The sequence below is a fragment of the Phyllostomus hastatus genome, unplaced genomic scaffold (genome assembly GCF_019186645.2).
Source record: "Phyllostomus hastatus isolate PE091 unplaced genomic scaffold, TTU_PhHast_1.1 phas_scaffold_585, whole genome shotgun sequence".
NCBI lineage: Eukaryota > Metazoa > Chordata > Mammalia > Chiroptera > Phyllostomidae > Phyllostomus > Phyllostomus hastatus.
In genome coordinates, this window is record NW_025334037.1 from 20,602,195 (window position 1) to 20,628,563 (window position 26,369).

Sequence of the window (26,369 nt, forward strand, 5' to 3'; positions counted from 1 at the left end):
AAAAAAACAGCGCTCAACTATCAAACTGGACCTTGCTTTGCAAGAAAATACCTCTCAGAGCCTGGGAACGACCAGAGTCCACTGCTGACTTGTACAGAGCCCGGATGCTAATAATCCCAGTTCTAAGTGAGAAGCCTCAGATAACCAGACCGTGTTGCAGCATGCTTTGCAAAGGCCAAGTGCACAGACTGATATTAAGAATATTCCGCCCTGGCTGGCTTAGCTCAGTGGATTGAGCTCGGGCTGCGAAACAAAGTGTCGCAGGTTTGATTCCCAGTCAGGGTACATGCCTGGGTTGCAGGCCATGACCCCCAGCAACCGCACATTGATGTTTCTCTCTCTCTCTCTTTCTCCCTCCCTTCCCTCTCTAAAAATAAATAAATAAAATCTCTAAAAAAAAAAGAATATTCCAAAAGGCGATTTGTATATGCCAAAGATATGAGAGAAAGCCAGCAAATTGCAGCACCAGACATGCCTAGTATACGCTTCGGTGGTAACTGATATTTCCAGGTGATAACCTCAAAGTTTTGCCAAGTATTGGAGTCTTCCTGGAAAGATGACATTACGGTCTATCGATATCATTTATGCTTAAAGCCCATTTTCTTTGGACCACCTACTTCACAGTTATTGAAAGAATCAGATGTGATGATGTACACAAGTGAGCTTTCAATGTGAAGGGCTAAACATCAGATGTCACTATTATTTCTAATAATTCTTTAAAAATCGGCAATCAACATGTTGTAGACTCGGTATCATCAAGTAATTGGTACCCAGAATTGTCAGTTTACCGCACTATCTCATTCCCCAAACATTCTGGGTCAAACAGAGTTGAAATGAAAATACATACATTGAAAGCATGTAATAACTCTATTGCTATTTTTGCTTTCTTCTCGCCAATATACATTTCAAGGAAACAGTTTCAACATTGCACAGCGGCTCACATGGAGAACAGCCTGAGGAAGCTTCGCGAACTTCCCTCCACCATGCACGTTAACTGAAGACATCAGAAGAGGTAAGAGTAAGTCACCAAACCTCATGGACAAGTCACTAATCAAAGTCCTCAACAGGAGCCAACCTACAAAAGCCAGTTCCCAGACCCTTGAGGTCTTTGTTCCCCCTCAGAGAGCCTGGCACGTGAGGTCTACCCAGTAAGTAATCAGGAAGGACAGACGGAAGAAAGGACAGACCAGGACTTCTGAGAACGCCACCTGCCCATCAGTTACTGCTCTGAAATGAGAAGGGGCCATGGGCCTTTCTGTATTTGTTTCCCCGTCTTTCACATTTTCTCAACTCATTCATCTCCTACACCCACGTTGCCCCGAACAATCCTTTCTTGGATTGTTCATCCACAAATATGACATCAACTGAGTGAGTCTCTTTAAAGATCCTGAAAATCAGTTCTGCTCCGTATTTAATGTCAAATCATTTGGCAGCTCTCATTGAGGACAAACGTGAGACGAACACACTTAGTCTGGAGACTTCTGTTTTGGTCTCAACCTCTCCTTTCTCTGCCTGGCCACCAAAATAAGGAGCTGGGTGCAGGACTTGTAAGGCTGCCACCCTCCATGTCTCTTCCAGATGTTTTCCAACCCAGCCCTTACAAGCAGGGGCCAATCTAGAAGGGCCCTGAAGGCAGCCAGAAATGCCTTAATATCTTTTCTGGTACGAAAGACTGTTTAATCAAACAGGGAAGGCACTGCGATGTAGCCAGATGGGCCCTTAATATTTAATTCTAGAAATCTGGTTTTGGAACATTATACCACCCTCCTCCCACACAGTGTCTTTCCACAGCATCTCTTTGGAGAAATAATAATTTTTTAAAAAGGTCCGCACTGCTGGACAGTTAGGGTGAAAAGAGAGAAGAAATCTCGTGCTACCAGAAGACGCCAGACCTCTTTGGAGGACTTCAGGGGCAGAGAAGGGACGAGTCTCCTAAACACAGAGAGACAGTTTTGGGGACAGTTTCCCTTTGGTTGGAGTCTAGTAATCTGACATCGGCCGGTTCTTCACTCCTACTTAGGGACTCAGTCCCCCAAAACAGGCCTGCCGCGCTGGTGACATTTATCAAAGAGAAACTATGGGACGCGCCAGCACCACCCTTGGTGTCCATCCACGGGCCCAGAGACCTGCTGACATTTGCCTTGCACATAACATGGACCCAGGGATCGCCTGCAAGCGGCTAGTGCAATTTCGTGAATTAACCAAAAGTCTGAGCTCCCCAAACAGTCCTTTTATCCCTCCTCAGTCTCCCCTGAGTTGGAGAAGTTTCCTGGGACAGACGGGTCCAAGGGTGTTGTTCTGACTCTTCCATGGTGATCTGACTATTGAAGGGATCCTTTTGTGCCCCCCACCCCACACCCTGCAGCCCCATCTCCCTTGTGTCTTTATCACTGAGAACATTCGCCACCCATCTGCAGCCTCCGAAGGCAGGAGAGGACTCCACAGCTGTGGGCAGAATGGGAAAGCCAACACTTTCCCGCTGGAGTCTAGGGAGGGACTCCTGTCCCTGCCCCAAACCACTTATTTTCCCTCCTCTTCCCGGGAAGCACCCAAATCTCTTCCACTCTTCCTTAGCGCCGGCCAGGGAGATTCCGCCATCCAGGGTCAAGGAGAGATCAGAGCAGGCCGGGCATCTATTCGGTGGCTCTGCAAGTCTGACATTCAAGGCCTCGCGCGCTAGCCCTCGCCCCGCCCCGCCCTGGTCCCGGCTCATTCATTCCGGCGGGTCCCCACCTTCCAGCCTGCGCAGCGCTCCAAGCGCTGCTTCCTGGGCCCTGGCTGCCGCTCACACCGAGCCCAATCCCTTACTGCTTTTAAATCTCCAAAGTAACGTCAAGAGAATTTTAGCGTCACACTTTTCACACCCCCAACGTACTTTTTAAATAAAATAACACAATCCTCAATCTCTCGCATCCTCAAAGGGTTAAGCAGTAAGCTTGGCAAAAGAAAATCCATCCCCTCGCCACCCTCCCACTCCCAGCCATAGCTCCGACACCGTCGCCGAAACCGGTGCCAACGTCTCTCTGTCCCCATCCCGGATAGGGGGCCATCACCCCGTGAGCGGCCCCTGCTTTCCTCTGGGTACAGAGATAAGCCCTCTCACCCTTCCGTAGATGCCATGGTGTGGGGAACGCCCCCTCCTCTTCGGCACAATCCGGCAGCGGCAGCGGCGGGCGAGGGAGTAGTAGGCAGGCGCCGGGGTGAGCGCGCAAGTGTGGCCGAGAGCGGTATTTAATGGGGAGCCTCTCCCCGCCCTTCCACCCGCCTCCTGGGTAAGCCCTTTAGCGCCTCAAGGGGAGCAGGAGGCTCTGCTGGCGCTAATCTGCGTCTCGGTTCTCCTCTGCGCGCGTCCTGCTCTCCCTTCCACCCGCCTCGGCGGCACTTGGCAGGGCGCTCGGTGGGTTCAGAGGGTGGCTTCCCGGAAAGAGCGCCGCCCCGGGGCTGCGGGTGGGCTCGCACGAACAGTGCACCGCCACCGCAGACACCTGTGCTTGCAGCGGAGCTTGCAGGCACGGCGAGAGGCGGAGAGTGAGAGCGGAGGGTGGTGGCGGAGGAGCCGATGAGTGTGTGCTAGCGTGCGCGCGTGTGAGGGTCTGTCCCCGCCGGGGGAGGGGGTGGAGGCCGCTGCGCCCTGGCTCGGCGCCGGCCAGGGAGGGATTGCGAGGTTTAGCCCCGCCGGAGCTGGGGATTTGCAGGCGATCCCTCTCTATTTTCGTCGAGAGCTGACATCACGCGCGCCGCCGCCTCTGGAGACTCCTTTAATTGCCGCCCCTAGCCCCCCATCTCCAAGACGCGGCCCCTCCTCTATCATCCCTTCCCCCAGCCTCTCACCATAAATTAGCCAAATAAGAAAAGAGACCTCGCTAGTTGCCTGGGAAGGCCTGAGCAGCCCGTGGCAGGAGCCCAGGATCTGAGGAGTGCTATTGTTCCCGCTCAAGCCCGCGTGGATCCGGGTCACCCCGCGCGGGGAGAAGCACAGGTTATAGCTCTGAGACCTGGGATGCCCCTGGGTCCCCGCCTCCCTCGAGCTCTCCGCCTCACTCCTTGGCTGACTTGCTCTGGCTCATACTCACCCCCAAGCTCACGCTCACAGGCCGCACACCCACTGCATCCTCCCACGTCCCGGGTACTGGGGCCCGTGGAATCCAAGTGACTGAAACGCGGGTGGCATGGCCAAAATGCAGCCCAGCTGCGCGCCCTCCCCCGTAGAGGCCCGAATAAATCTCTGGCCTTCTATTATTCATAGGGATTAATATTAATGCAGCTCCCTGGAGGCGGCGGGCGGGTGCTGGAAGCCCGTAGAGTTTTTAAGCCAAGGGAAATCGGCCTGGGGGTGCTGGCTGGCAAGGCGCAGAAAGATGGCCCAGGCTAGTGGCGAGCAACGCGTCTCCACCCACTGGGCTCTGGCTCGCCACCGGCTTCTGAGCCTCGGGGAGAGCGGGCACAGATGGGCTTGGGCAAGGGAGGGTCGGAGCCTCCCCTCCGGCTTTACATAATAATGAAGAGATCCTTGCAGATTTTATTATCTTTGGTACCCAGCAGACACCTACAGCTCTACCACCTGCCGGACCTTGTGACCGCGGGAAGGAAAAGCCTCATTTTCCCCGCCTGCTAAGGGGGATCAAAAATAACCCCCCTTGCAGGGCCGCGGTGAGAATTAAATTCTCTCTCTCTCTCTCTCTCTCTCTCTCTCTCTCTCTCTCTCTCTCTCTCTCTCTCTCTCTCTCTCTGTCTGCCCCCTCCTCCAGGCGGGGTCTCAGAGACAGTGGTGTCTGCCAGACCCCTGTCTCCTCCCTCAGCTTTCCTTGGGGAGACAATCTTCAGTCTTCTGCCCTGCTGGCCCTGGTCAGAGGAACGGTATGCGTCGGGCCACGTGCAAACTCTCGGAGCGCATCCGCGGGACCGCGGCAGCACCTCCAGAGTCCCAGCAGGACCGCTAAGGGGTGAAATGCCGAGAGCTGGTATGCGAGAGCCCGCGTGAGTTCTTCACCACCTTCCAGTGCAGTGATCGGGGGCGAAGTCCTCAACTTCTCTTCATCCCGTCTACAGAATGGGAGTAAGGGCCTCAACCTCGCAGTGCAAAGAATGAAATGAAATGTTAAAGAGAGGCAAAGTCTTAAACTAGAGTTTTGCACACAGTGAACCCTCAAAAAGTGTTCGGTTAAATTTTAGGGTCCTTGGAGGATAGTTTCTTGAACACAATATCCAAGGATGAACAGGCAGATGAGAGAAATAGCCAAAAAAGAAATAATAGAAGTTTAAAACAAAAACAAAAACAAAACTCTGCTTCACCTCCTTCCTTCATCTACCTTCCCAAATCCACATCCAAACATCTTCCCCATGCATGCCTTCCTCCGTGTCTCTCCTCTCCTCTCCTCCTACCTTTTGTCTGCCCCATTAGATTAACCTGATCTATATCTTATTCATCTCAGGACTTTCACAACCCCTCTCATTTTGCATTTTCCTTTTTAAATTTTAGTTATTAAATTAATGTATAAAACTGCATTAAATGTGTGTGACCTGGGACATACATAGATGGAAAGCTACCATCTTGTCCCTTGGTGTTAGACTTGCACTGCCTTCTCTTTCGTTCTACCAAGGGTGGACGCATCACCTTGTATTTGAAGTTGTCAGGTGCAAACTCCGTAAGTCTCGTTTTCTCTTTACAGTTAGGGATTTGACTTCCCTCTCTGCTGAGGCGGCCACTGGAGAACAAAGCCATGGGGATCTCTCCCAGGCCTAGACATTGATGATCCCAGCAGCGCTGCTGCCGCCCCCTTTCAGACGAGCGTGAAGGAACTCCCCCCGCCCACGGTCCCTCCGTGTCTACACGCAGACAAGCAGAAGGGCTGGGCTGCACCGATCAGCAGCACTCTCTCTGCCAAGAGCAAGGTAGCTAATGATACAGAAACACAGGGGAAGTAAAAGGAAAGAGAAAAGGGGTGGGGTTGTTTTTAACCCATCCAATTAAAAAAGACTCTCTTGTGCTAAGTGAGATAAGTCAGACACTGTATGATACCATTTACATGTGGAATCTGAAACAACCAAACTTGTAAAGACAGAGAAGAATGGTGGTTACTGGGGGCAGAGGGAGGAGGAATTGGGAAGACACCATTTAAGGTACAAACTTGGAACCGGTAGATTAGTAAGTCCCAGAGATCTCTATAGACAACAGCAGTGTATTATAAACTTCAAAGTGTCTAAGAGACTAGATACTACTTGCTCCCACCACAAAAACTAAAGATAATTCTATGACATAATAGAGGGGTTAGCTGGAGCTAAAGTGGCAATTATTTTTCAATATACAGGGTCCAGCACAAATAAAGTCTCCTTTTTATTACAAAATCATAGGCATGTAATTCTGTAACATAACAATATCACACTCAAGCACATCCTATAACGTTTTTAGGTGAGATGTTCAAATTAAAACTGTAAATTATTACACTCATATTATTACCCCACCAACCGCACTCAACACAGGCGTTACTTCTGCCGGACCCTGTATAAATGTAGCAAATCAACACATTGTACATCTCGAACTTACACAATGTGATATGCCAATAAAATCGTACTTCAATAAATATAAAAAAAATTATTTAAAAATACTCAGTTGTGTTTTCGGTGTTCAGAACCTGGGAGAATTCAGGTGACTCATCAAGCACGGCCAGATTGGATGGGAGTTCATGACGTCACACTGCCCCCTTCTCTAGAAGTGACCATGTGTGGGAACCTGACACCCCATCCACACTTGAGAGACGTTTGTATTCAGCTGCCCTTGGGGACGAGGCCTATTAAATCCTGTGGAAGGGATATGCCACAGATAATTCTGGATAATATCCATTAAAATCAGCTATGAGGAGCTGATCCCTTGGTCCGCACCAGAGGGCTCCTGCCAACATCCCCACCGATGCCCCACTTCTCCAGCAAACTGGAGCAGTGCTTTTCAACCCTGGTTGCCCATTAGAATGTGCTGCGAGAGCTTTTTACGAAACAACAATGCTCAGGCAGCCCTCCCGCAACTTTGGTTCCATCAGCCTGGGGTGGGGCCCTGATTTCGGTATTTTTAAAGACTTTCCCAGGTGATTGAACCTACTATGCAGCCAACGTCAGGAGCCACTGGGCTAGACCTAATTCAACAAGATGGAGAAGGATTCAGAAACGGGGCCCCTAGATGTAGCTGGAAAAAACGGGTGTGTTTAGCCTTTGGAAAGACAAACCTAAGGAGGACACGATACAAGGCTGACCCTCCTCTTTTCAAATCAGGGAAATTAAATTTTTATCCAGACACTTGTGTGTTATTCTGGACAACGAATGGGAGGAGCTATAGAAACAGAGAACGTTCTCCCTAGGTTGTACACGCATGGAACTTGGAGGGTGAGCCCCTGAGACTGTACCGCACTGCCTCAGTGCCGGACCACAGCCCACCTCTGGGTCAGGCAGACCTGCCTTAGATCCTGCCCCGCCATGTGCTGGACTCTGTGTTACCTTAGGCTGCGTGCTTCAGGTTCTCAGCTTCCTCATCTAACTGGAGAACACGATCACGGCCACCTCAGAGTCACCGTGAGATTCAGTGGGATAATACATAGGAAATGCTCAGCTCTGAGCCTGGCACATCATGAGTACATAACAAAGGGTCATCCTAGACGCGTGGGAGTGGCAACATGTACCCAATTTAATTTACCACAGAGCTCCCTTGAAAACCTAGCCTCCCCTAAAGCCACCTCAAATGTGACCCTATGCACTCCGTTTCATCCTCACAACACTCTGTAGGTCTCCCAGCCAGCACTATGTGGATGGAGCCTTGAGATGAGAATAGAACCGGGCCAACCCCACCAGCCAGCAGGAACGATGTCGAACTATCTGCCCTCCCTGAGTGTCCCCTGGGGAGCCCATGGCTATGGCAGAAGCAAAAGGGGTGGGATGCTCTGACATTGGCATACAGGCTGCCTTTCTTAAGCCTAGCTTACGGATTCTCACACTTAGTGTAAGAACCATTCTGTCGGGCCAAGTACAAGAAAAAATAATAATAATTGTACTATAACTCTGATAGGTAACGGGAGGGACTTTTAAAGCTAATTTTTACTGTCAGAATTTCTTTTTTTTCTTTCTGGTGTCTTTTTTAAAATATTTTATTTATTTATTTTTAGAGAGGGAAGGGAGGGAGAAAGAGACACAGAGAAACATCAATGTGTGGTTGCTGGGGGTCATGGCCTGCAACCCAGACATGTACTCTGGCTGGGAATCGAACCTGCGACACTTTGGTTCGCAGCCCGCGCTCAATCCACTGAGCTACGCCAGCCAGGGACTCTGGTGTCTTTTTTATTTAAATTAAATCAAAGGCCTATCACAGTCATGAGAAGCTGAATTAAAGTAATGGTTAGGCTGGGAGTTCATGATGGTTGTAACATTACTCTAACATCTACTGAGTCCTTACTGTGTGTGTTCAAGGTATCTAAATATGTATAACCTTGTTTGGTTCTTGAAGTGGCCTTCTACAGGAAATATTATTATTACCTCCATTTTACAGAGGAGAAAACTGGGACCAAAAGAGGTTAAGGAATTGCCCAGTGTTACACAGATGAGCAGTGTATCATCAATCAAGGTCCTAGCTAGAAAAAGACAGCACATTCAACTTCAGTGAATTGTGTAAAGTTTAATAAAGAGATTATTTAGAAGGGTACAGAAAGGGTGTAGGGAAACCCTAGGGATAGTGCAGATCCCCCCAGGCTGGTAAGAGTGGGGCACTATTACCCACCGTGAACCTGAAGGGAGGTTTCTGGGATCTAGGGGGGACCGCTGTATGGAAAAGACCACCTTTCAGGAATGGAGACCTTGGTTGCCACAGCAACTGCTGGAAGCGGGCCTGGGAATAAAGAATTCAACTGCACTTCCCTGCTGTTCTTCTCTCCCCTCTGGGCCTCCCTTTTGGCCCAGAAGGGAGAGGAAGGAGGGCAGGAAAGCCCACTGGTACAACTCATACGCACTCCTTGCAGTTCAGCCTCTCGGGGGTAACAGAGCAGGATGGAGAGAGACGGGAAAACGATCTACAGGGATGAACTGGGGTTCAAGTTCAAGAAGTTCTTCCTGAAGCACCTTGCTTGCAACCTCTCTGCTCTGCAGCCTGTAGGACATAATGTCATCATTTCTCGAATAGGTGGCTCCCATGGCCTGCAGGACCTTCTCCACCTGAGATGATCTTTCAGCAGAGAAGAAGACTCAGCCAGAGCATTTGTTAGAGAGTAGGAGATGGTATATTTATACCATGGATGAAGCCAGCAGATGGTGTCAAATGTTCCAGGCCAAAATTCTGTAATTCTCAATGTTCTTCTCCACACATTATAGCAGCTTTATCCCTTCTTGGGATAAAGACTCTCCCTTCTCCCACTTTGCTCTTCTCAGAAACTCATTCCCTGTCTTGGTCCTCCCTCAGATTGCTTAGGATTGGTTTTTGCATCTGCATGTATGGGAAGTGGGGGGAGACTCCTAATATGGAAAAGGGAAAAAGGCCCTACACTGTTTTCCCATAAAAGACTGTTAAATCAGCCCATCCCCCCTCATGATGACAACAGAGGAGAAATGTCTCAGTGTTCCAAGTTTATCAGAAGAAAGTGACCTAGAGAGAGAAATAGCAGCCAAGTGACCCCAGGGTTACCCCCTCCAGAAGGGACTGTCACTTAGTAATGTCTGAGAAATATGAATTTGACTCTTTCCCCCTGCACGCAATAACCATTTCATTTACCTTGCTCTTAAAGATGAGCGATTCTCTCCAGAACTTGGGAAAGAGAAAACCTCCCACCAGCAGCTCATTAAGTGGGACATTTACACTTGTGGTTCTTTGCAAAGTCAGAACCACCCAGTGAACCAATGTCCTTTCAGTTTCTATGTTCTGGTAGGGGCTGTTCTGGTAAAGCACATCTAGGCTCGGGAAGCAAGCAGGCCTGTGTTCAAATCCCACCTCCTCCACACATGGCACTGAGTGGGCCACCCAATCCTTTTGAGATTGAACTCTCTCATCCTTAAATGGAAACCATTCTGGTAGCTGCAAAAATTATATCTGCAAGGCACATATCGCAGAGCCTGCCACATAGTGTGAGCATATTAAATGTCTGCCCTATGCCCTTCTAAATAACCAAGAAACCATCAATTCTGTGTCTGTCTGCCGTTTAAATGTTTGGCCCAATCATTAAGACAAGCCTAGGCACCTTAAGGGGTGTTTTTTAATTTAAGAATAAAAGGGATATTGGGGCCCTTTCATCCAATTAAGATGAGTATGTTAATTTTTCAAAAAATGTGAGCTATTTTTAGGATAAATGAAAAATGTGAATGAAAATTATTGTATAACATTTCTATTATGGAAAGATAGTATTCTCAACAGCATTGACCCTGAAGCCAAAATCATCTCAGAGACTGAAGCTGAACTGAAGAAGAAAAGGTTTTAGAAAGAAAAGGAGGTTTAGGGGGATAACTGGTAGGAGAAGAATTTTCCCAGGAGAAGGCCCAGATCTTTGTATTAAAAATGCTCAGGTGTTCACAACAGAAGGTATAACACTGTCTTCAGAATTAGACTGATCTGGACCACCCATCTCAGCAGTGTTTGGAACAGTGCTTTTCAAATTGAGTTCATTGTTCCCTCTTTCCATTTTGAATGACCTTGAGTAAGTCACTTAACACTCTGGGCATCGATGGGGATAGTAATGACCCCACCCACTGGGCTCAGATGAGAGCTAAAGGAGGCAATGTCACATCAAGGGAATGGGACACAGTTCCTGGCACACCGTGATAGCTATTATCATCTTTATTAAGTCTGCCTCTTGGCTGTCGCTGCTGCTCTCGTCACTCAAAAACGATCACAGTGGAAACGCTTGGGACCCAACAACATGGTACAGCTACAGATCAGCCTATGGCTCTGTTTGATTGAGGCCACGGAATAGAGAATAAAGGGAACCGCCCACTCTCGGGTGTTTGGAGCGGGAAGATGCACGTTAAGTTCATTCACTGTTTTCTTGTTAACACACATGAGCAGAAGAGAAGCAAGGGAGGTCTATTTTTACCTCCCTCTCTGCGCTGATGAGAAAAGAGATGTTACTTCATCGAAATCTCAGTTCAGACTGAGAATTTGTTCTAAATATAACCCATTCTTCAGGCAGAGAGATCTTATTAAGTAGAGAACTCAGGAAGACTAGAACATTTGTTAGCTACGCTCATTGCCTGATGAATTCTAATGGAAAGGGTGTGAATTCATTCCATTTTCTCAGTGCAGATGAGAGAGGAAAGGACACAATGGAAGATGAACTGTGAGTTCTGGGCATATCATTTCTATATGTCAGCATCTTCTGCTACAAGATGACTTGAGGCTAAGTGTCAGGTTTGGCACAAATTCTTCAAGCCCCACCACAAAACCATGCAATTTTGAATTAAAGTAACTGTCTCTCTTTTTTTAGTAGCTTGATCCTATACAAAGTGAAATACTTTTTGAGAGTGGTCGCTGGTATTTTAATCCCCAGTTACTTCTAATCACAGCAAAGAATGCCAGTTATGCATCCTTCCCTTCCCTTTGTTCTGCTGGGACATTATTCAGTACTGACATCTTTACGATGAGCGAAAGGATGGAGAGAAAATTGACTTTATTTTCAGAGGGGATTTCTTTGCTCGACACCAGCTCACTGTGGTTAAATGCTAAATGTTTTGGCTAAAGGACCCAAGCAAGGGCCCAAACTAGGCTCTCAGGACCTTAGAGAAAATCCAGTGATGTGATTCTTGTTCCATTTTCTCTGCTCACTTTTTAATCAAATCACATGGTAATTTTGAGAAAGGCTTTGTAGCAAATTCTAAAATTACTATTCTTATGAAAGTACTTTCTTTATTAAGAAGAGAGGGAGATCAATCAGGCAATTTAGCTCACAGCTGAGATGATAGATTCAGAGATTTTTCTTAATCAAAGGTTGAGTCGTGCCTTGGCACGATGACAGTAAATGAGAAGGATCCCAATTCACTCGGAGGTTTCACTTATCAGCACCTGGATACTATTTGATTTGTTGCACCCTCGTCCCCTTTCCAAATAAGGGTGAATAACATTCTTTCTCTTGGGCTTGGGATTACCTTTTCCTAGAATCCGTGAGTTTGAGAATATAACAGTGTTTTTTTTTTTCTCTGAGAATTTAATTTAACTTCCAATACCATTCTTCACCTGAAAAAGCTCTTTGCTATTTTTATCTGACTTTTTCTCCTTGTTGTTGACAAAGCTTTCCATCAAACCTAGCCCACAAGCCATTCGTTGAATTGGAATACAAATGGGAAGTGAGCCCTAACAAACTCAGCCATTGAGGCCACCTCCTTAAAATGCTGGGCCTCAACAGCACATCCGGGCCGAGCCCTGCCAGGGAAAGCAGGTCCTGCTGCCAAGAAAAGCAAAAAGAGACCACAAATTGCTACCCAACCACTCCAAAATGTACTCATCTTTCCAACAGCTCTGAAAAGATAAACTTCTCCAAGCCCGAGGGATCGGAACTATTTCACTCAGTATTTTCACAGGATGCTAAAGAAGAAAAAAAATAAGACAGGAGTGAAGATACAAGTATCTCACTTCTTTGCATCTTACATTGGCTGTCAGCTTTCTTCTTTTAGTTCATCTTCATTTCAGATAATTCTCTGTTAGAACTACATGCCCTTGTGTGAGTGCAATGAGACCCAAGGTCTTCATTCGTGTCCAGGTTAGAAACAACAAAGACCCTAGGTCAAAGCCAAAGGTTATACCTGATGAGTTGATGGCCTCAGCAATCATTCCTAGAGCAAATGCAGGAATTTATGGTGTTTGGCATGTACAGAGTGGTCCTGACTGTGCCCTTTCCCCTTCCTCTCCCAGCTTCTCAAGTGGCCGTGCACTGTGTCACACCGCTCCCCTCCTCACACTTTCACTGCAACCTTTCTGGTTTCTAGACGTCCCCCAAATATGCCAGGAGGCCTCCCTCTAAGCATTTTTGCACATGCTCATCTCCCCATCTGGAATGACTACTCTCTGTCTAGTAGTCAACTCCTTCTCACCTCGGCCACCACTTCCTCAGGGATGCAAACAGTTCACCTCCTCGCTTCCAGGTTAAACCAGTTACCCCTGCTGTATCGTCTTACAGCATGCTGTAATTTCCTTCCCAGTGCTTACCGTGATCTCTAACTATGCATGTATATCTGGGAGAATAAGGCTGAGGGCCAGCACCAAACCTATTCTGCCCACCTTTAACATTTTGGTCCTTGCCACACAGCAAGCACTCTAAAATTTTTGTTGATGAACAAATGATAGCCAAGTAGAAAGTCAATGAAATCACAATGCTTGATTAAATTCAGGATGAAAGAGATTTTTTTTACTAATATCCTGATATAGAAGGTAGATGGAGAATGCCCATTAAGTGTTGAGTAGGTGGCACATTTGATAGCATGAGAACTCTTAAATCCAAAAGAACTATAAAGATTCATAGTCAAAACCCATACCTGAAACTCTGGGGAACAATGTGTCTTTCACCAGAAAGGAGAAAAGGAGAGGGGAAGATGACTGCAATTTTGTACTCGTCTTGATGAGCCTGGTACCTTTTGGTAAAGTCCAGCTGGTACACAACACCCAGCATACATGCACACACACAGAGATGGGAAATGTAGGAAAACATCACCGTGGCATTTTATCTCAGAAATTTATCAAGACAACTCCCACTTATACAATCCCATTGCTCCTTGCCATCAGACTTCTTGGTTCTTCTAAACCATGGACCCATTGCTCTCTGCCCATGTTATCAACCCTATTCCATGGGAGGCCAAATTTATTTCCACATGCTTGGAACTCAACAGCATTCTAAAATTTCTCTTCCTCCCTTTGCCCCTCATGAGGTTTTACATAACTGGCTTCCCGATCTCCAATCTCCTTGTCCTGAGAAAAACGACAAACAATCATCACCGTAATAGTGGCCAATATTTGTAGAGTGTAGTGGGTCAGACACTAGTCTACACACTTAACTCATATGTGCATCAACTCACTGAATCCTCAGATCATTTCACTCCCATTTACAGAAGAGGCAACTGCAGGAGAGCAATTGAGTGTCATGCTCGAGGTCACAGCACATTAGTAACAGAGCTGGGATTTGAGCTCAGGCTGGGTCTTCTAACCACTGCCTCAGTCTAGCACAGACAACCTGATGGGCCTTTCTAGAATTCCACTTCTACCTTTCACTCTCCTGGAGACATCAAAGTGAGCTTGATGTTTGCAATAAGAAGTCAAACTATTAATCTTATCATTTGAGATTCACCACCAAATGGCATCACCTTTACTGGCCTTGCCTTGGCTGGCCAACTTGAACTGTTGTTTTAATACAGGGTTCATCCTGGGAAACAATAGGCCCTTCTCCAAACCATCTTCCTCCATGCTTAATCTTGTGTATTTTCCAAGGTCTCTCTTTACTTAACAATATCCTACTTCCTTCCTATCCACCACTCCAAAGCCTCAATTGAAGTCCTGTCCTATGAATGACAAGTTAACTAAACACACTGGCCTACTTGGGTGGTCCCTTCCTCTCAATTCCTGTTGGAGTTTCTGTAAGAGAATACAGTGTGGGTCAACTACTCAGTTATTCTTGAAAGTCTACTTCATGTGTAAACCTGGCCATTCCTAATGAAAGTGAGAGTCTTGCCTAAATCATATAGACTTTACTTAAATTTTATGCACCATATAATAAAAGTTATATGCTTATATACATATATGTATATGTGTATACGTATTTTTTCAATGTTCCCCAGTCAAAGACCACCAGAAACACATCTATAATTGAATAGCTTGGATTTGTTGCTTCTTGAAATGAAGGAGAATATACATATCAAGAAGAACTGTGGTGTGTCATTAACAGAGTATTAGAAAGAACTTATTGTAGAAGTTTGGCTTCTATTAGGTGATTGGGGGGTTGAAGAAGTGGGGCTTTACTTTGGATGGATGCTGTCAGGAAGCATAGCAAACAGGGGGTAATTCTATAATCAGGTACCTTGGTCATGTCTGGAGAAGGAAAGAAAGGAGAAATGAATTTCCAACTTTAATTTAGTAGGAAATTAAAGCTGTAATTGGTCAAGAAGCAGCAATGACTTGTATTAACCAGGAGAGGGTAATATCTGGTATTTTTGTGCTTTGTATAGTGACCTTGCTTTTGTCTATTCATAAACAAGATATAAAGTGGTCTTGTTTTTTGTTCTGATCCATCACAGTCACAGGATGATCTTGACTGGTGTCAGCATTCTGTGAAAGTACTGATCATCAACAGAACCACAGCAACCACATTGGGTGCTGGGGTCTGTAACAACGGTGGTCTCCTGCAGGTCACTCACATCCCTGAGGCTGGGGTTCCTGTTGACCTTGGAGGGGGGGTGGGTTCTACTTTGTCCTTGCTCTGCCAACTTCATATCCAGATTTCCTTCCCAACTGCTGGCCCAGTTGATTTCAGGTTCAACGCCAGATGCAAAGGCAATAACACCTCACAGATGTCTCCCCAGGGCCTACAGTCTATGTGGTCATTGTAATCCCTTATTCTATATGACTCTCGTAAGTTCTAATTCTCTAAAACAAACAAACAAAAACCCTGACCTATACTCCAGATTTCAAGCAGAAAGGAGACTCCTCATCCTTGGAGCTCTATCCCAGGACACAAGGGCCATGCTATGGGGGAAGATGAACAGTATCCCTACAGCACCAGACATGGCCAAGAAACAGGTTCGTGTCTCACCCTCTTGCCCTGATCTGGAGTCTAAGGTCAGTGTGGTTGAGTGCTTGCTGTTCATGAGAGCAGAGCTAGAGTATGAAGATCTAGAGGAGGTGGCAAATGGCCATAGAATAATGAACCAAGCAGTCCCAGGTGGCGTCACCAAGATTTGGGGCCAGGTCCAGCTCCTATGGGGAGCACAGTCATTGCTGAGATGCCATAAATGTGAACCAAATCTGAGTGGCAAGACAAGGATGGAGAATGACACTGAATAGTTTAAAGGATGTGGGGAAAGTAGGGAACATGCGGTCCAGGGGAGGGGTCAGGACAGAGTTAGAGAACAAAGAGGACGAGCTTGGCACCCACGTGAGACATGCCTACAGAGGCAGGTGTGGTGGCGCCGTGCCCAGCTGCACAGCCCCGCCCCTGCCAGGTAATCCAGGCAGCACCTAGACGCCAGGCACTGTGTCCAGGCTTCACACAACCTCTCTCTCAATCACCACAGCAACCACAAAAGACAGACGTCACCATGACCACCTAACAGATGATGAAGCTGTTATGTGTCTTGCCCCTGACCACTTAGAAAAGGGGCTGAAAGACAGGAATTTGAATTTCTTTCTTTTTTTTTTTAAGATTTTATTTATTTATTTTTAGAGAGCGAAGGGAGGGAGAAAGAGAGAGAAACATCAATGTGTGGTTGCTGGGGGTCATGGCCTGCAACCCAGGCATGTACCCTGACTGGGAATTGAACCTGCAACACTTTGGTTAGCAACCTGAGCTCAATCCACTGAGCTATGCCAGCCAGGGCTAGGAATTTGAATTTCTTGATCAGACTTCCATTATGCCTCTCAAGATCCAAGCTTTCTAGGTTTTAAAAAAGAGGGGAAAATAACCCTTGGAATAACCTGATAAGTATTTGTAGAATCTAATGCACCAGCTCCAGTCAAGGCCTAAGGTGACTGCAACCTCATGTTAACCTCAGGTCCCCAACTCCTGACCCATCAAACTGGGAGAGAATGAACACTTCTTGTTTTAACCCACTCAGTGCTGGACATTTATTACTCAGAAATGGATAATTAACATACATCTGTTAGGTTAAGCCAGTGATTTTCAACTGGTGTGCTACAAGAATTTTTAAAACAGGCACTACCTGACTATTTAGTCCAGGGCACTGACCTTTTTCCCCTCAGATTGTCAAATAAAAAGGAAGACAATAGCCAACATAACAATAACCATTCAGTATGAATGAATCAAAATTATACCTATCTTTTGTCAGATCAGTAAAAAATATATTTTTAGCGTGCCACAGAGTTTAGGTAATTAGTTACGTGTCCTGTGAGATGAAAAGGGTTGGAAATCACAGGATCAAGCCACAGGATGTGGGGAAGGAGTACAAGGAGTGCAGTGTGACTGACAGAGGGCCCCAAGGAAGCCTGGCACACATAGAAAGCACCAGAGATTCTCTTCTGGTGCGGAATTATGTAAAGACACAGCGAAGGAGAGGCAGGCTGGGAAACAAATGTATTCCGACCTCCAGTCTTAGGGCTGAAGTTTTTGAGATCGAATCTCTCTGATGGGCTGAGGAAGAATACAGTTCCTATCTGGGTGTGTGGGAAGTAAACATCTCCCCCGGTGCCCTGTAGTGACCCTGGGTCCTCAGCCCTCATGGGGTACAGGAAAACAAGAGATGTTCCCATAGGCCCCTAAGGGAGGAAGAGGAGGTCACTGAAAGTCTGGCTGGGTAGCTGCCAGAGAAGGTCATCACTGTGGTGATGAGGCTGAGAGACCCAAACCAGGGTCAAAGGGCAGTCACGCCCACATCTCGGGAGAACCAGTGCCAGCCAGAGCTGAGAAGCCAACCGAGTCAGCAGGGAGGACCGCTGAGCCCCAGGGAAGCAGAGAGAGCGTAGCACGAGTTACAGTAGTTACAGACCCCAGTACCCAATGTCAATGTCAGCAAAACACACGGGAAGGGGAAGACTCATCACACACATCCATGAGCCAGAGGGCCTCAGGAGCCCTACTTCATCCTGGTGCTTAAAGCCACACAGGCCCCCAGGGCAGCAGCTTGGAGAGGAGGAAGCTGGTGAGGGGAGCAGGGGAGGAAAGATAAAGACGTGAGTCCCCCAAAAAGAATGTTACTGAAAAGATCACTTCAGGGATTTGGAGGGTTGAGGTCATTTATTTTCTATTCATTAATTTTTTTTAGTCCTCACCTGAGGATATGTTTATTGATTTCAGAGTGAGAAGAAGGGATAGAGAGAAAGGGAACATTGATGTGCGAGAGAAACTTGGATCAGGTGCCTCCCGTATGCACCACCACCAGGGGTCAAACCCACAACCCAGGCATGCGCCTTGACCTAGAATCGAACCCTCGACCTTTCGGTGCACAAAATGACACTCCGACCAAATGAGCCACCTGGCCAGGGCATGACTGAGTTCATTCTTTATCTCCACTGTCCATCGGGAGCCAGGGGTGGGGCTTTAAAGGGAAATCACTGAAGTTATAGAAAACAGTGAAGCTACATTATCTTGGCATATCTCCATCTAGTAAATAGGTGACTCCAATTCAGAAGCTATGAAAACGTGTCATACAGCTTTATGGAGGTTCACACAGGGGTTGTGCCAGACCTAGAACATGAGAACTGGAGGAAACACCAGAAAGAATCTAATTCCTGCTATTTCCCTCTGTTTGTACCTATCTGATGGCACCCAGGCCCCCCCTCTCCCAGCCCGTGAGCCCACAAACTCCAACGGCTGGAACTGAAAAGACGGCATCAGCTCTGCCATGCGCATTTTTGGCAACGATACCCTTAGGATCTATTTTAAAGGGCCGTCACCCCGCTGCTGGCCCGGACACACGTAGCTCAGAGAAGCCGCATGCCGGAATCAAAGCCGTAGCATACTTGTTCCGTAGGTCAGAGGCCGACCCTTGTTTTATTAAAACGTGTACAACAGAGGAGGAGGGAACAGGGCCACACTGAACCGTGGCAGTGTGCACCAACGCCAGCATCACATCACATCCAGGCTCTGCTGTCCTGCACTGTCCCTTCGAAGAGGTGGCTCTTCGGAACTTGGTGTGGCTGGAGCCTGGGAAGACACCTCATGAAGCCCAGGCCTCCTGGTCAGCCTTCTCTCGACCAGAGCTGCCCATGACATTTGTACCACTGAAGGGCAGATGGGAAAGCCCACCGGGTCAGTTGAATGGGGATGTTTTCTTTGCTATTCATAGTCTTTTTTTGAAGAAACTCAGTTGTTGCAAGCAGGTGTTTTCCAAATGGTCCGAGCAGTAGGGAGGCAGGGGCCTACCAGAAAAGTGAGCTCTTCCCACCCTTCGCTAGATCTGACCTTGAAATCAGAAGCCCTGGCTCAGCCAAATTCAAGGGCAGAGTCACACCTCAGGGCCCACACTGCCTCATGCAACACACGCATGGATGGACACGCAGACGAGCTTCTCAGTGGGCCTGAGGCTCATTTCATGTTTCTCTCGATCCAGTCCTTAAAAGGCAGCACATTGGTGAAGGCCGTGTAGAGGCCGTGGCTGCACGTTTTGTCATAGCTCCAGCTGACCAGCCCCACCAGATGCCAGCGCGGCTCAGGGGACGCCCGCCCCGGGAAGGACACGGCTCCAACGCCCCCGGTCTCTGCTGTGCAGATGTCAGAAGGGGCGGCGGGGTCCCGGCTGGCACAGAACATGTTGTCCGTGACACTCACTGGGATGCCGTGGTCTTCGTGCTGCTCCTCACACGTGAGCGAGTCCACCACCCTGACCACCCCTGAGCGCAGCACGTCGTTCTTGAAGCCGGGGCTCCTCACATCTGCCAGGACGTTCCAGCCAGCCACGGTGATGCGGGACTCCTGGAAGGAGGTGCTGAGGTCCCGCGAGGCTGCGAGGCAGATGGGCTGGACGCGGGTGCTGATGCGAGCCTTGTCCAGGAGCTTCAGGACAGCGATGTCAGCGTCCAGCAGGATGGGGTCGTAGTTGGGGTGCAGAATGATCGCAGAAATCTACATATGCAAGGAATGGACAGCAATGGTGAGCAGCCAACTCTGCAGTGGCCAAGAGCAGGCAAGCACCAGGGCAGAGCTATCAGGAGAAAATGTCTAAGGGACAGCTACCACTATTTGGAGACACTACACTATGGCATCGCAGAAGGCAACTGCTCTATTTCCAGGGTCGCAAACTGAAATGACTGCTGGGGGTGGGCAGATGGTGCTAACTAAGTGCAGTGGGCAGGAGAAGCTGCAGAGAATGAGAATGTACACCCCGTCCAAAGTGGGCAATTGCCACCTGGCTCCAGATGATGTCTGCCATGCAGCCATGGAGCCAGCATTCTCACTTTGCCAGGGAAGAGAGTCCAGATCTTTTTCTGAACCCTGAGTTTTAAATGTTGGCGAATAACTGATTTAGAAGTGATATGTTAGCACTATCTAAACACAAACCCCTACTGGCTACCAATTTGCAATCCCTGGTCCACTCTAAACATTTCATTTGCCTTCAACCCGGTAAGACTGAATGTTCCACAAGACTTTTCCACAAAGTCTTCCCTGATTGTCCCAATCCTTGCTGGTCACTTTCTTTGATGGGGGCCTTACGTCTGTGATACCTTGTAACATTTTATGTATATGTTCTGTTATTTCACCTAAATCTGGGTGCGTTTCCTCAGGGCTTCTTTTGAATTGAAGTAATCATGATACACTACTATTTTTCCCACTAACAGCCTGTGGACTTTCAGGGCAAAAACCATGCCTTTTTCAGTTCTGTATCCATTCCCTGTGAATAGCATTCTGTGAACTCAATGATGGATAGATGGATGGATGGATGAATGGATGGATGGATAGATAGATGGATCAGTGGATGGATAGATGGATCAATGGATGGATGGATGGATCGATGGATGAATCAGAGAGTAAGTAGATAGAAGAGATGAGGGAAGAAGGCAGACATGGAAAGAGAGAATATTTTAAATTGATTAGGAATATCTTGGATAAAATTTCCCAGTGTCCTCAAAGCCTACCTAGTGCAGTGCCCTAAACATAATAATAGGTGATTCACCTTTGACTACCACAATGACAGGTATTTGTTACTAACTTATTTTTTAGAACAATTGGAGGGGAGAAAAAGATTGTAGTCTTTCTAGACGCCCCCTTTCTTGTAGTTGTCAGTGTGAAACAGTGGGGACCTGCTGCGTGCCAGGTGCTGTGCTGGGTGCTAAAGTGCAAGAGTGCTAAGGTGACAGGACTGACACAGTCACCGCTGTCCTAACCCTGGGCGCTCGCTCAGCCACAGACCCAGTTTCCACGCTGCAACCCACTCTCACCCGCAAGCTCTGGATGGTCTTCTCATCCCGGTCATCGTCCCGGTAGAATTTTCCCAGGACGACTTTGAGGTCCGCTGTCTTGACCATGGTGACCTTTCCCAGGTCGGTGACGCAGTGGGCAGCCACCACCACAGTGCGCTCATTCACCAGGGCCCCGCTGCAGACCAGGAACCACTCCTCCTTGTGCAGGCTGCCTCCATGCACCCCGCTGGCCCTCCTGTAGACGGCTGCTTGCCACGGCCAGCGCAGCCCCTGGGTCTTCGGAGCAGTGGCATTCTCAGTTTTCCCACAGACTATGGAGAAAGCGCCAGCTCAGTCAGATCAACTCAGACCTTCCCATCTACCATCCACGGGGAATGTGTCACATGACCAAGAGAGCACAAGCCCATTGGTATGTCATGACCACTAAGCATCTACCATATTTTGCCGTGTATAATGCACAATTTTTTGCTCCAATTTTTGAGGGAAAAATACAGATGCACATTACACATATGTAGTACTAATTCCATATCTATGCAAATGTTTTAAATTCTTTCATTCATGCTTATGTGTTAACAGTATAATTCTAGAAAGCAATAATGATATCTGTATGCAAAATAATACCTCATCAGTTATTGGAATAAGAGCATCAGTTATATATATATATATATATATATATATATATATATATATATATAGAGAGAGAGAGAGAGAGAGAGAGAGAGAATTAAAAAAATTTTTAAAGATTTATTTATTTATTTTTAGAGAGGGAAGGGAGGGAGAAAGAGAGAGAGAGAGAGAGAGAGAGAGAGAGAGAGAAACATCAATGTGCGGTTGCTGGGGGCCGTGGCCTGCAATCCAGGCACGTACCCTGGCTGGGAAAAGAACCTGCGATACTTTGGTTCACAGCCCGCGCTCAATCCACTGAGCTATGCCAGCCAGGGCTTGAATTAAAAATTTTAAATGAAAGATTTTTTTTCCTGAAAGTTTGGACCAAAATCATGGGTGTGCATTATACATGGCAAAAATTACAGGGTAACCTGTTTTCTTTTCACTTCATTAAGTATTAACCAATCACCTTGATTGGATCGGAGTCTAGAGTTAAGCTTGGAGACCTCCAATCCCAGGCACTTACTGCGCAAGTTGCCTCATCTCTTACAGCCTCAGTCTTCTTGCTTGCAAAATGAGTAGAGGAATAGCAATCATCTCACAGGGTGAGATGATGTATAGAAATAGTTACACTCAAAATATTATGACTATCATTATAAAGATGACCACCATGAACTAAGCCAAATTGCTTTTTTTTGACAATGAGGATGGAGAAGGTAGCCTAGTATGTGCAAGACCCTATTCCAGATACTTCCATGTATTACCTTGGTAATCATCACTAGAACCTTATGAGTAATTAATACCTCATTATCTAATTAATAATGATACGCTAGTTAGTACCACTGGATAATGAGGGTGAAAACTGGGGCATAGACAGAGTAACAAAGGTGACATAACTAGAAGCTATCTGGCACCTTGAACCCCTTCCCTACTTGGTGTTTAATGACTCTTTTCTCCCTCTTCTCCAAGTAAATATAATAGAATTATCCACAAGAAAGTATGTCTTCCTCCCCCCCCCAAAAAATTACCTAAGATTTAATGAGTTAATTTCTGCTGGGTAATAAGTTTAAGCCAAAGGAAGGAAGCTCTAACTGTGGAATTTCAGACATCACCAAGCTAGAGAAAGTACTGGACTACCATTTTGGGGGGCAAGGAATTTTCCCCCCAAAAAAGGGCTCATGGCTTTTGGTAGGCAGCCATGTTGATGGGAGCTGCTGCAGGCAAGGTCAAGCCTGGACTCACTAGGGATGCAGGATGGGGCACGCCCACTCCACTTCCCAGTTCTCAGACAAGTCCTCCGGCTGCTGCCCAGACGGCGGTAGAATGGCGAGATGCACTCATACTGGAGTTGGGTGTGCAGGTGTTGGTACCCCGTAGGCAGGTCTCCAAAAGGAAGGGCTGGCTTCTTGGTAGGGGCACCCTGCAGTTTCTGCTTGCTGAAGGCTGATGAGTACAGCTGGTGTAATGGTGTCTCCCTGCATCGGGGCACATGGGCCCAGAGAGAGAGCAAAGCGAGACAGTCATTGTAGTCTTTTTAGTTCCAGGCCAGTCCCCATGTAGATGTTGGGTTAAAGAGGAAGAGAACAATGGCTATCTTATTCTCTGTCTCTCTTTTCCCCTTCCTCTCTCCCCCACCTCTCTCTCTCTCTCTCTCTCTCTCACACACACACACACACACACTCCCCCTGTTCCATTGAGCAAATTATCTCGCACACTTCAACCTTCCTTTTATTCTCCATTTCCGTTCCTGGCATGTCTCCAGCTGCCTAGGATTTTAACCAAAGAGGATAATATCTGACATAATAGCTGCCATCCAAAGGAACACTATACATGCACACACATGAAAAAAAATTAATTGTGAAATTAAACAGGAAAGGAAGTTAATTTGAATGAAAGAAATCCAGGCCTCTTTTTTTCTCTCTAACCATTATCATAATGGAGCAATATCAGAAATTGACTTGAACTAAACTGTGTTGATACAGTAGTTTGATTTAGCAATTAGAAGATGTAATTAGCATACCTCGGAGAATAGAGCTTTCTCTCCGGGCACATTGACTGGGAAAACTATGGAGCGTTGTGTGTAAATGTCAAAAGAGTTTTCAAATGAGCCCCGAAGTCGAAGCCCCCAGGGACCACTCGGGGATTCTCAGGGGAGATGTTCGCACATAATGCAGCCTGTGTTCACTTTATATTGGTGCGTAATAACTGTTAACTGAAAAGTTAGAATTCCTTCAGGAATCAGTGTTCTCATTCTGCTTAATGAATGGAGGAAGGAAGCCCAGAAAGGTAAGTGGGAGTGCCTGAGGGTGCACAGGAAGCTAAGACGGGACCCAAGGCAGCACTTATCAGGCATCATTCCCACCCTGGTGCCTCTACCGCCCCAATCTGATGTCATCTTAAGCAATCTATCTCATGTGTCTCTACAGTGCTTTGCTCAGAGCAAATACTCCACCCACACTGATGCCATCCAACAAGTCTTCAGCTCACGTTCAGAACCAGGTCTGCAGTTTGGAGCTTCTGGACTTGCAGACAAGCTCATCTCCTGGCCCGTCTGTGGAAGGTCTACACTATCTTTGGGGGTCCTGGGTAGGGCTGCTGGAGACAAGCATAGCCCCACCCCAGCAGTCTGTCATCCAGAAAGATCCTCAAAACCAGGTTTTAGGCTCGCTTCCTCATCTACATGCAACACCTGGCACCCTGACACCTGACCTCCCACTAACAATTACTTTAAAATGCAAAGCCAGGGGTCTTTTTAACAGCTCAGGCCCTCCTTTAGGAGATGGCTCCTTGGGAAGAACAGGTGTACCAGGCTTCTCCCACTTAGTGAGAGTCCAGCCCAGGTGAATCACAAGATCAGAAAAGGGGGCGGCATTTGGCTTCCACTGCCACTCCCAAGGGAAGGTCATCCCTGAGGAGGGAAAGTCAGAAATGGAATGAGACGGCCGGAGGAAGGGTGAGGGACTGATGAATATACTGATGGAAGGTCATTTCAGGTCATTTGATGGGTTCAGTTCCAGGATTTTAATCAAAGAGGATAATATTTATTACTATTTCAAAAAACAATAGCTATTACTGATAGGTGTTCATACACGTAAGGTGTTTTGCTAAGGCCTTTACAGAGGCTTAAAGTTTAGTGCATCAGGGAGCAGACCCTGAAGACTCCAGACCCCCCAAACCCTGGATTTGCATCCTGGCCTGGCCATTTCTCCCAGCAGTGTGCCTTTGGGCAAGGTCCTAATTTCTCTGAGCCTCAGTTTACCCACCGGTCATAAAAATGGTAATAAGATCTATAATAAAACAACAACAATAATAAGACCTACCTCAAAGGTTGTAGTGAGGATTAAATAAGCTAATATACACAAAGCACTCAGAAGAACAATGAGTACATCGCAAACACTCAGAGCTAGTGTTGCATTTAATCCTCACAAAGACCCCCAGAGACAGATGTTATTATGATTGTCCTTATTTTCCAAAAGAGGAAACAAAAAGCTCAGCAAGTTTAGGAACTTGTCCAAGAATAGCCAGCACTAAAGAGAGATAAACCAGGTCTTGAACCCTTGTTTGTCCATCCAATGCAGTCATTCAATCAGTAGTTATCAGGTGCCTACTATGGGGCAGGTGTTGCAACTTCAGCATGAGCAAAAATAATGTTCCTGCACATGTAATGTTTACATTTTTTGGGTGGGGTTGAGAGGAGATGGAACAAATTACTCAAAAAACTGTATGTAATACATAAGGCTAAGATGTCTTAGCCTACAGGATGCTAAGGTGAAAAGTGAAGCATATTAAAGGCCAGAGCGCACTGGGTAAAGAAGTCAGCTCGGCAGTCGGGGTGGAGGAGACGAGGTTGCTATTTTCTGAAGGACATCAGGGAAGGTCTCTCTGCTAGGTCAAAACTGAGCAGAGAAATGAAGGGAGCAAGGCACTAAGCATCACTGAAATTCAGCGGCAGCAGTATCCAGACGGAAGTTTCTGTGGCAGAACTGCACTTGGAGGGACACAGGACAAGCAAGGCGGTCTGCATGGCTGGAGTGGAGACGTGAGCGAGAACAGAATGCTGGGAGGTGAGAAGAGAAGAGTATCTCCTACATATAAGGGAAGGGGAACTAGAAATGGGTCTATCCGCTCCCCACAGGGTGGCCCCCTCTGTCTGTCCAGGAGCAAGGCTGGGAGGGCGCACCTGAGGGCTCACAGCCCTCCTCAGGGATGGGCATTTGTCTCTAGCTCCCGGGCTCCACCAGCCGGCCTCATGTGGTTGGCTGCTACCAAGAGCATCTTCCCAAACCACAGCTGGCTGAATCTGGCAGGAATGCCATCTCCATAGAAACTGCCATAGTAAATGCATAGAAATCTCAGGAGAAATACAGTTTTGAAAATCAAGCTCATCAAAGATCATCTTAAAGTCTTGCTTTCCACCAGCCACCTACTTTCCCACGATCCAGGGGAATCTGTACATCTTCCAACGCACTGCTACCTCTTGGCTAAAGGCAGCTTTTCAATAAGCCACCTAACACGCCCTGTTCTTTCATGGCCAGTCAGCACTGAGTGTCCCTAAGAAACCCCAGGCTGACTGGCCAAACACAAATGGGAAAAGGGATGGGTGGGAAGGGAACATTCTTTCGCCTTCACCTTTCAAGCGGAGGTCAGGTGTGTCAACCTCACCTTGACTGAACCTGCATTGGAAGAACTCTCCGTCTCACCAGGTCGGAGATCTTTGGTTCTCGGCAGGCTAGGAAAC

The 26,369-nt window shown here is 47.3% G+C and overlaps 2 protein-coding genes across 2 annotated transcripts in view; both read right to left on the reverse strand.

Annotated features, from left to right (window-relative positions):
- The window catches only part of SLC1A2 (solute carrier family 1 member 2), a 144,394-nt gene extending 140,220 nt beyond the window's left edge, over positions 1-4,174 (reverse strand). Inside the window, exon 1 of the mRNA XM_045825570.1 lies at positions 4,074-4,174. The gene's annotated coding sequence lies outside the window, so the exon portion shown is untranslated. The remainder of the gene's footprint in view (positions 1-4,073) is intronic.
- A 14,461-nt stretch (positions 4,175-18,635) lies between these two features.
- Positions 18,636-26,369, reverse strand: part of PAMR1 (peptidase domain containing associated with muscle regeneration 1) — a 63,773-nt gene continuing 56,039 nt past the window's right edge. The window contains exons 8-11 of the mRNA XM_045825383.1: positions 26,294-26,360; positions 22,874-23,106; positions 21,044-21,336; positions 18,636-19,730 (exon numbers count right to left, since the gene is read on the reverse strand). Of these exons, the coding sequence (XP_045681339.1) occupies positions 19,194-19,730; positions 21,044-21,336; positions 22,874-23,106; positions 26,294-26,360 (1,130 nt within the window). The 3' untranslated portion in view covers positions 18,636-19,193. The remainder of the gene's footprint in view (positions 19,731-21,043; positions 21,337-22,873; positions 23,107-26,293; positions 26,361-26,369) is intronic.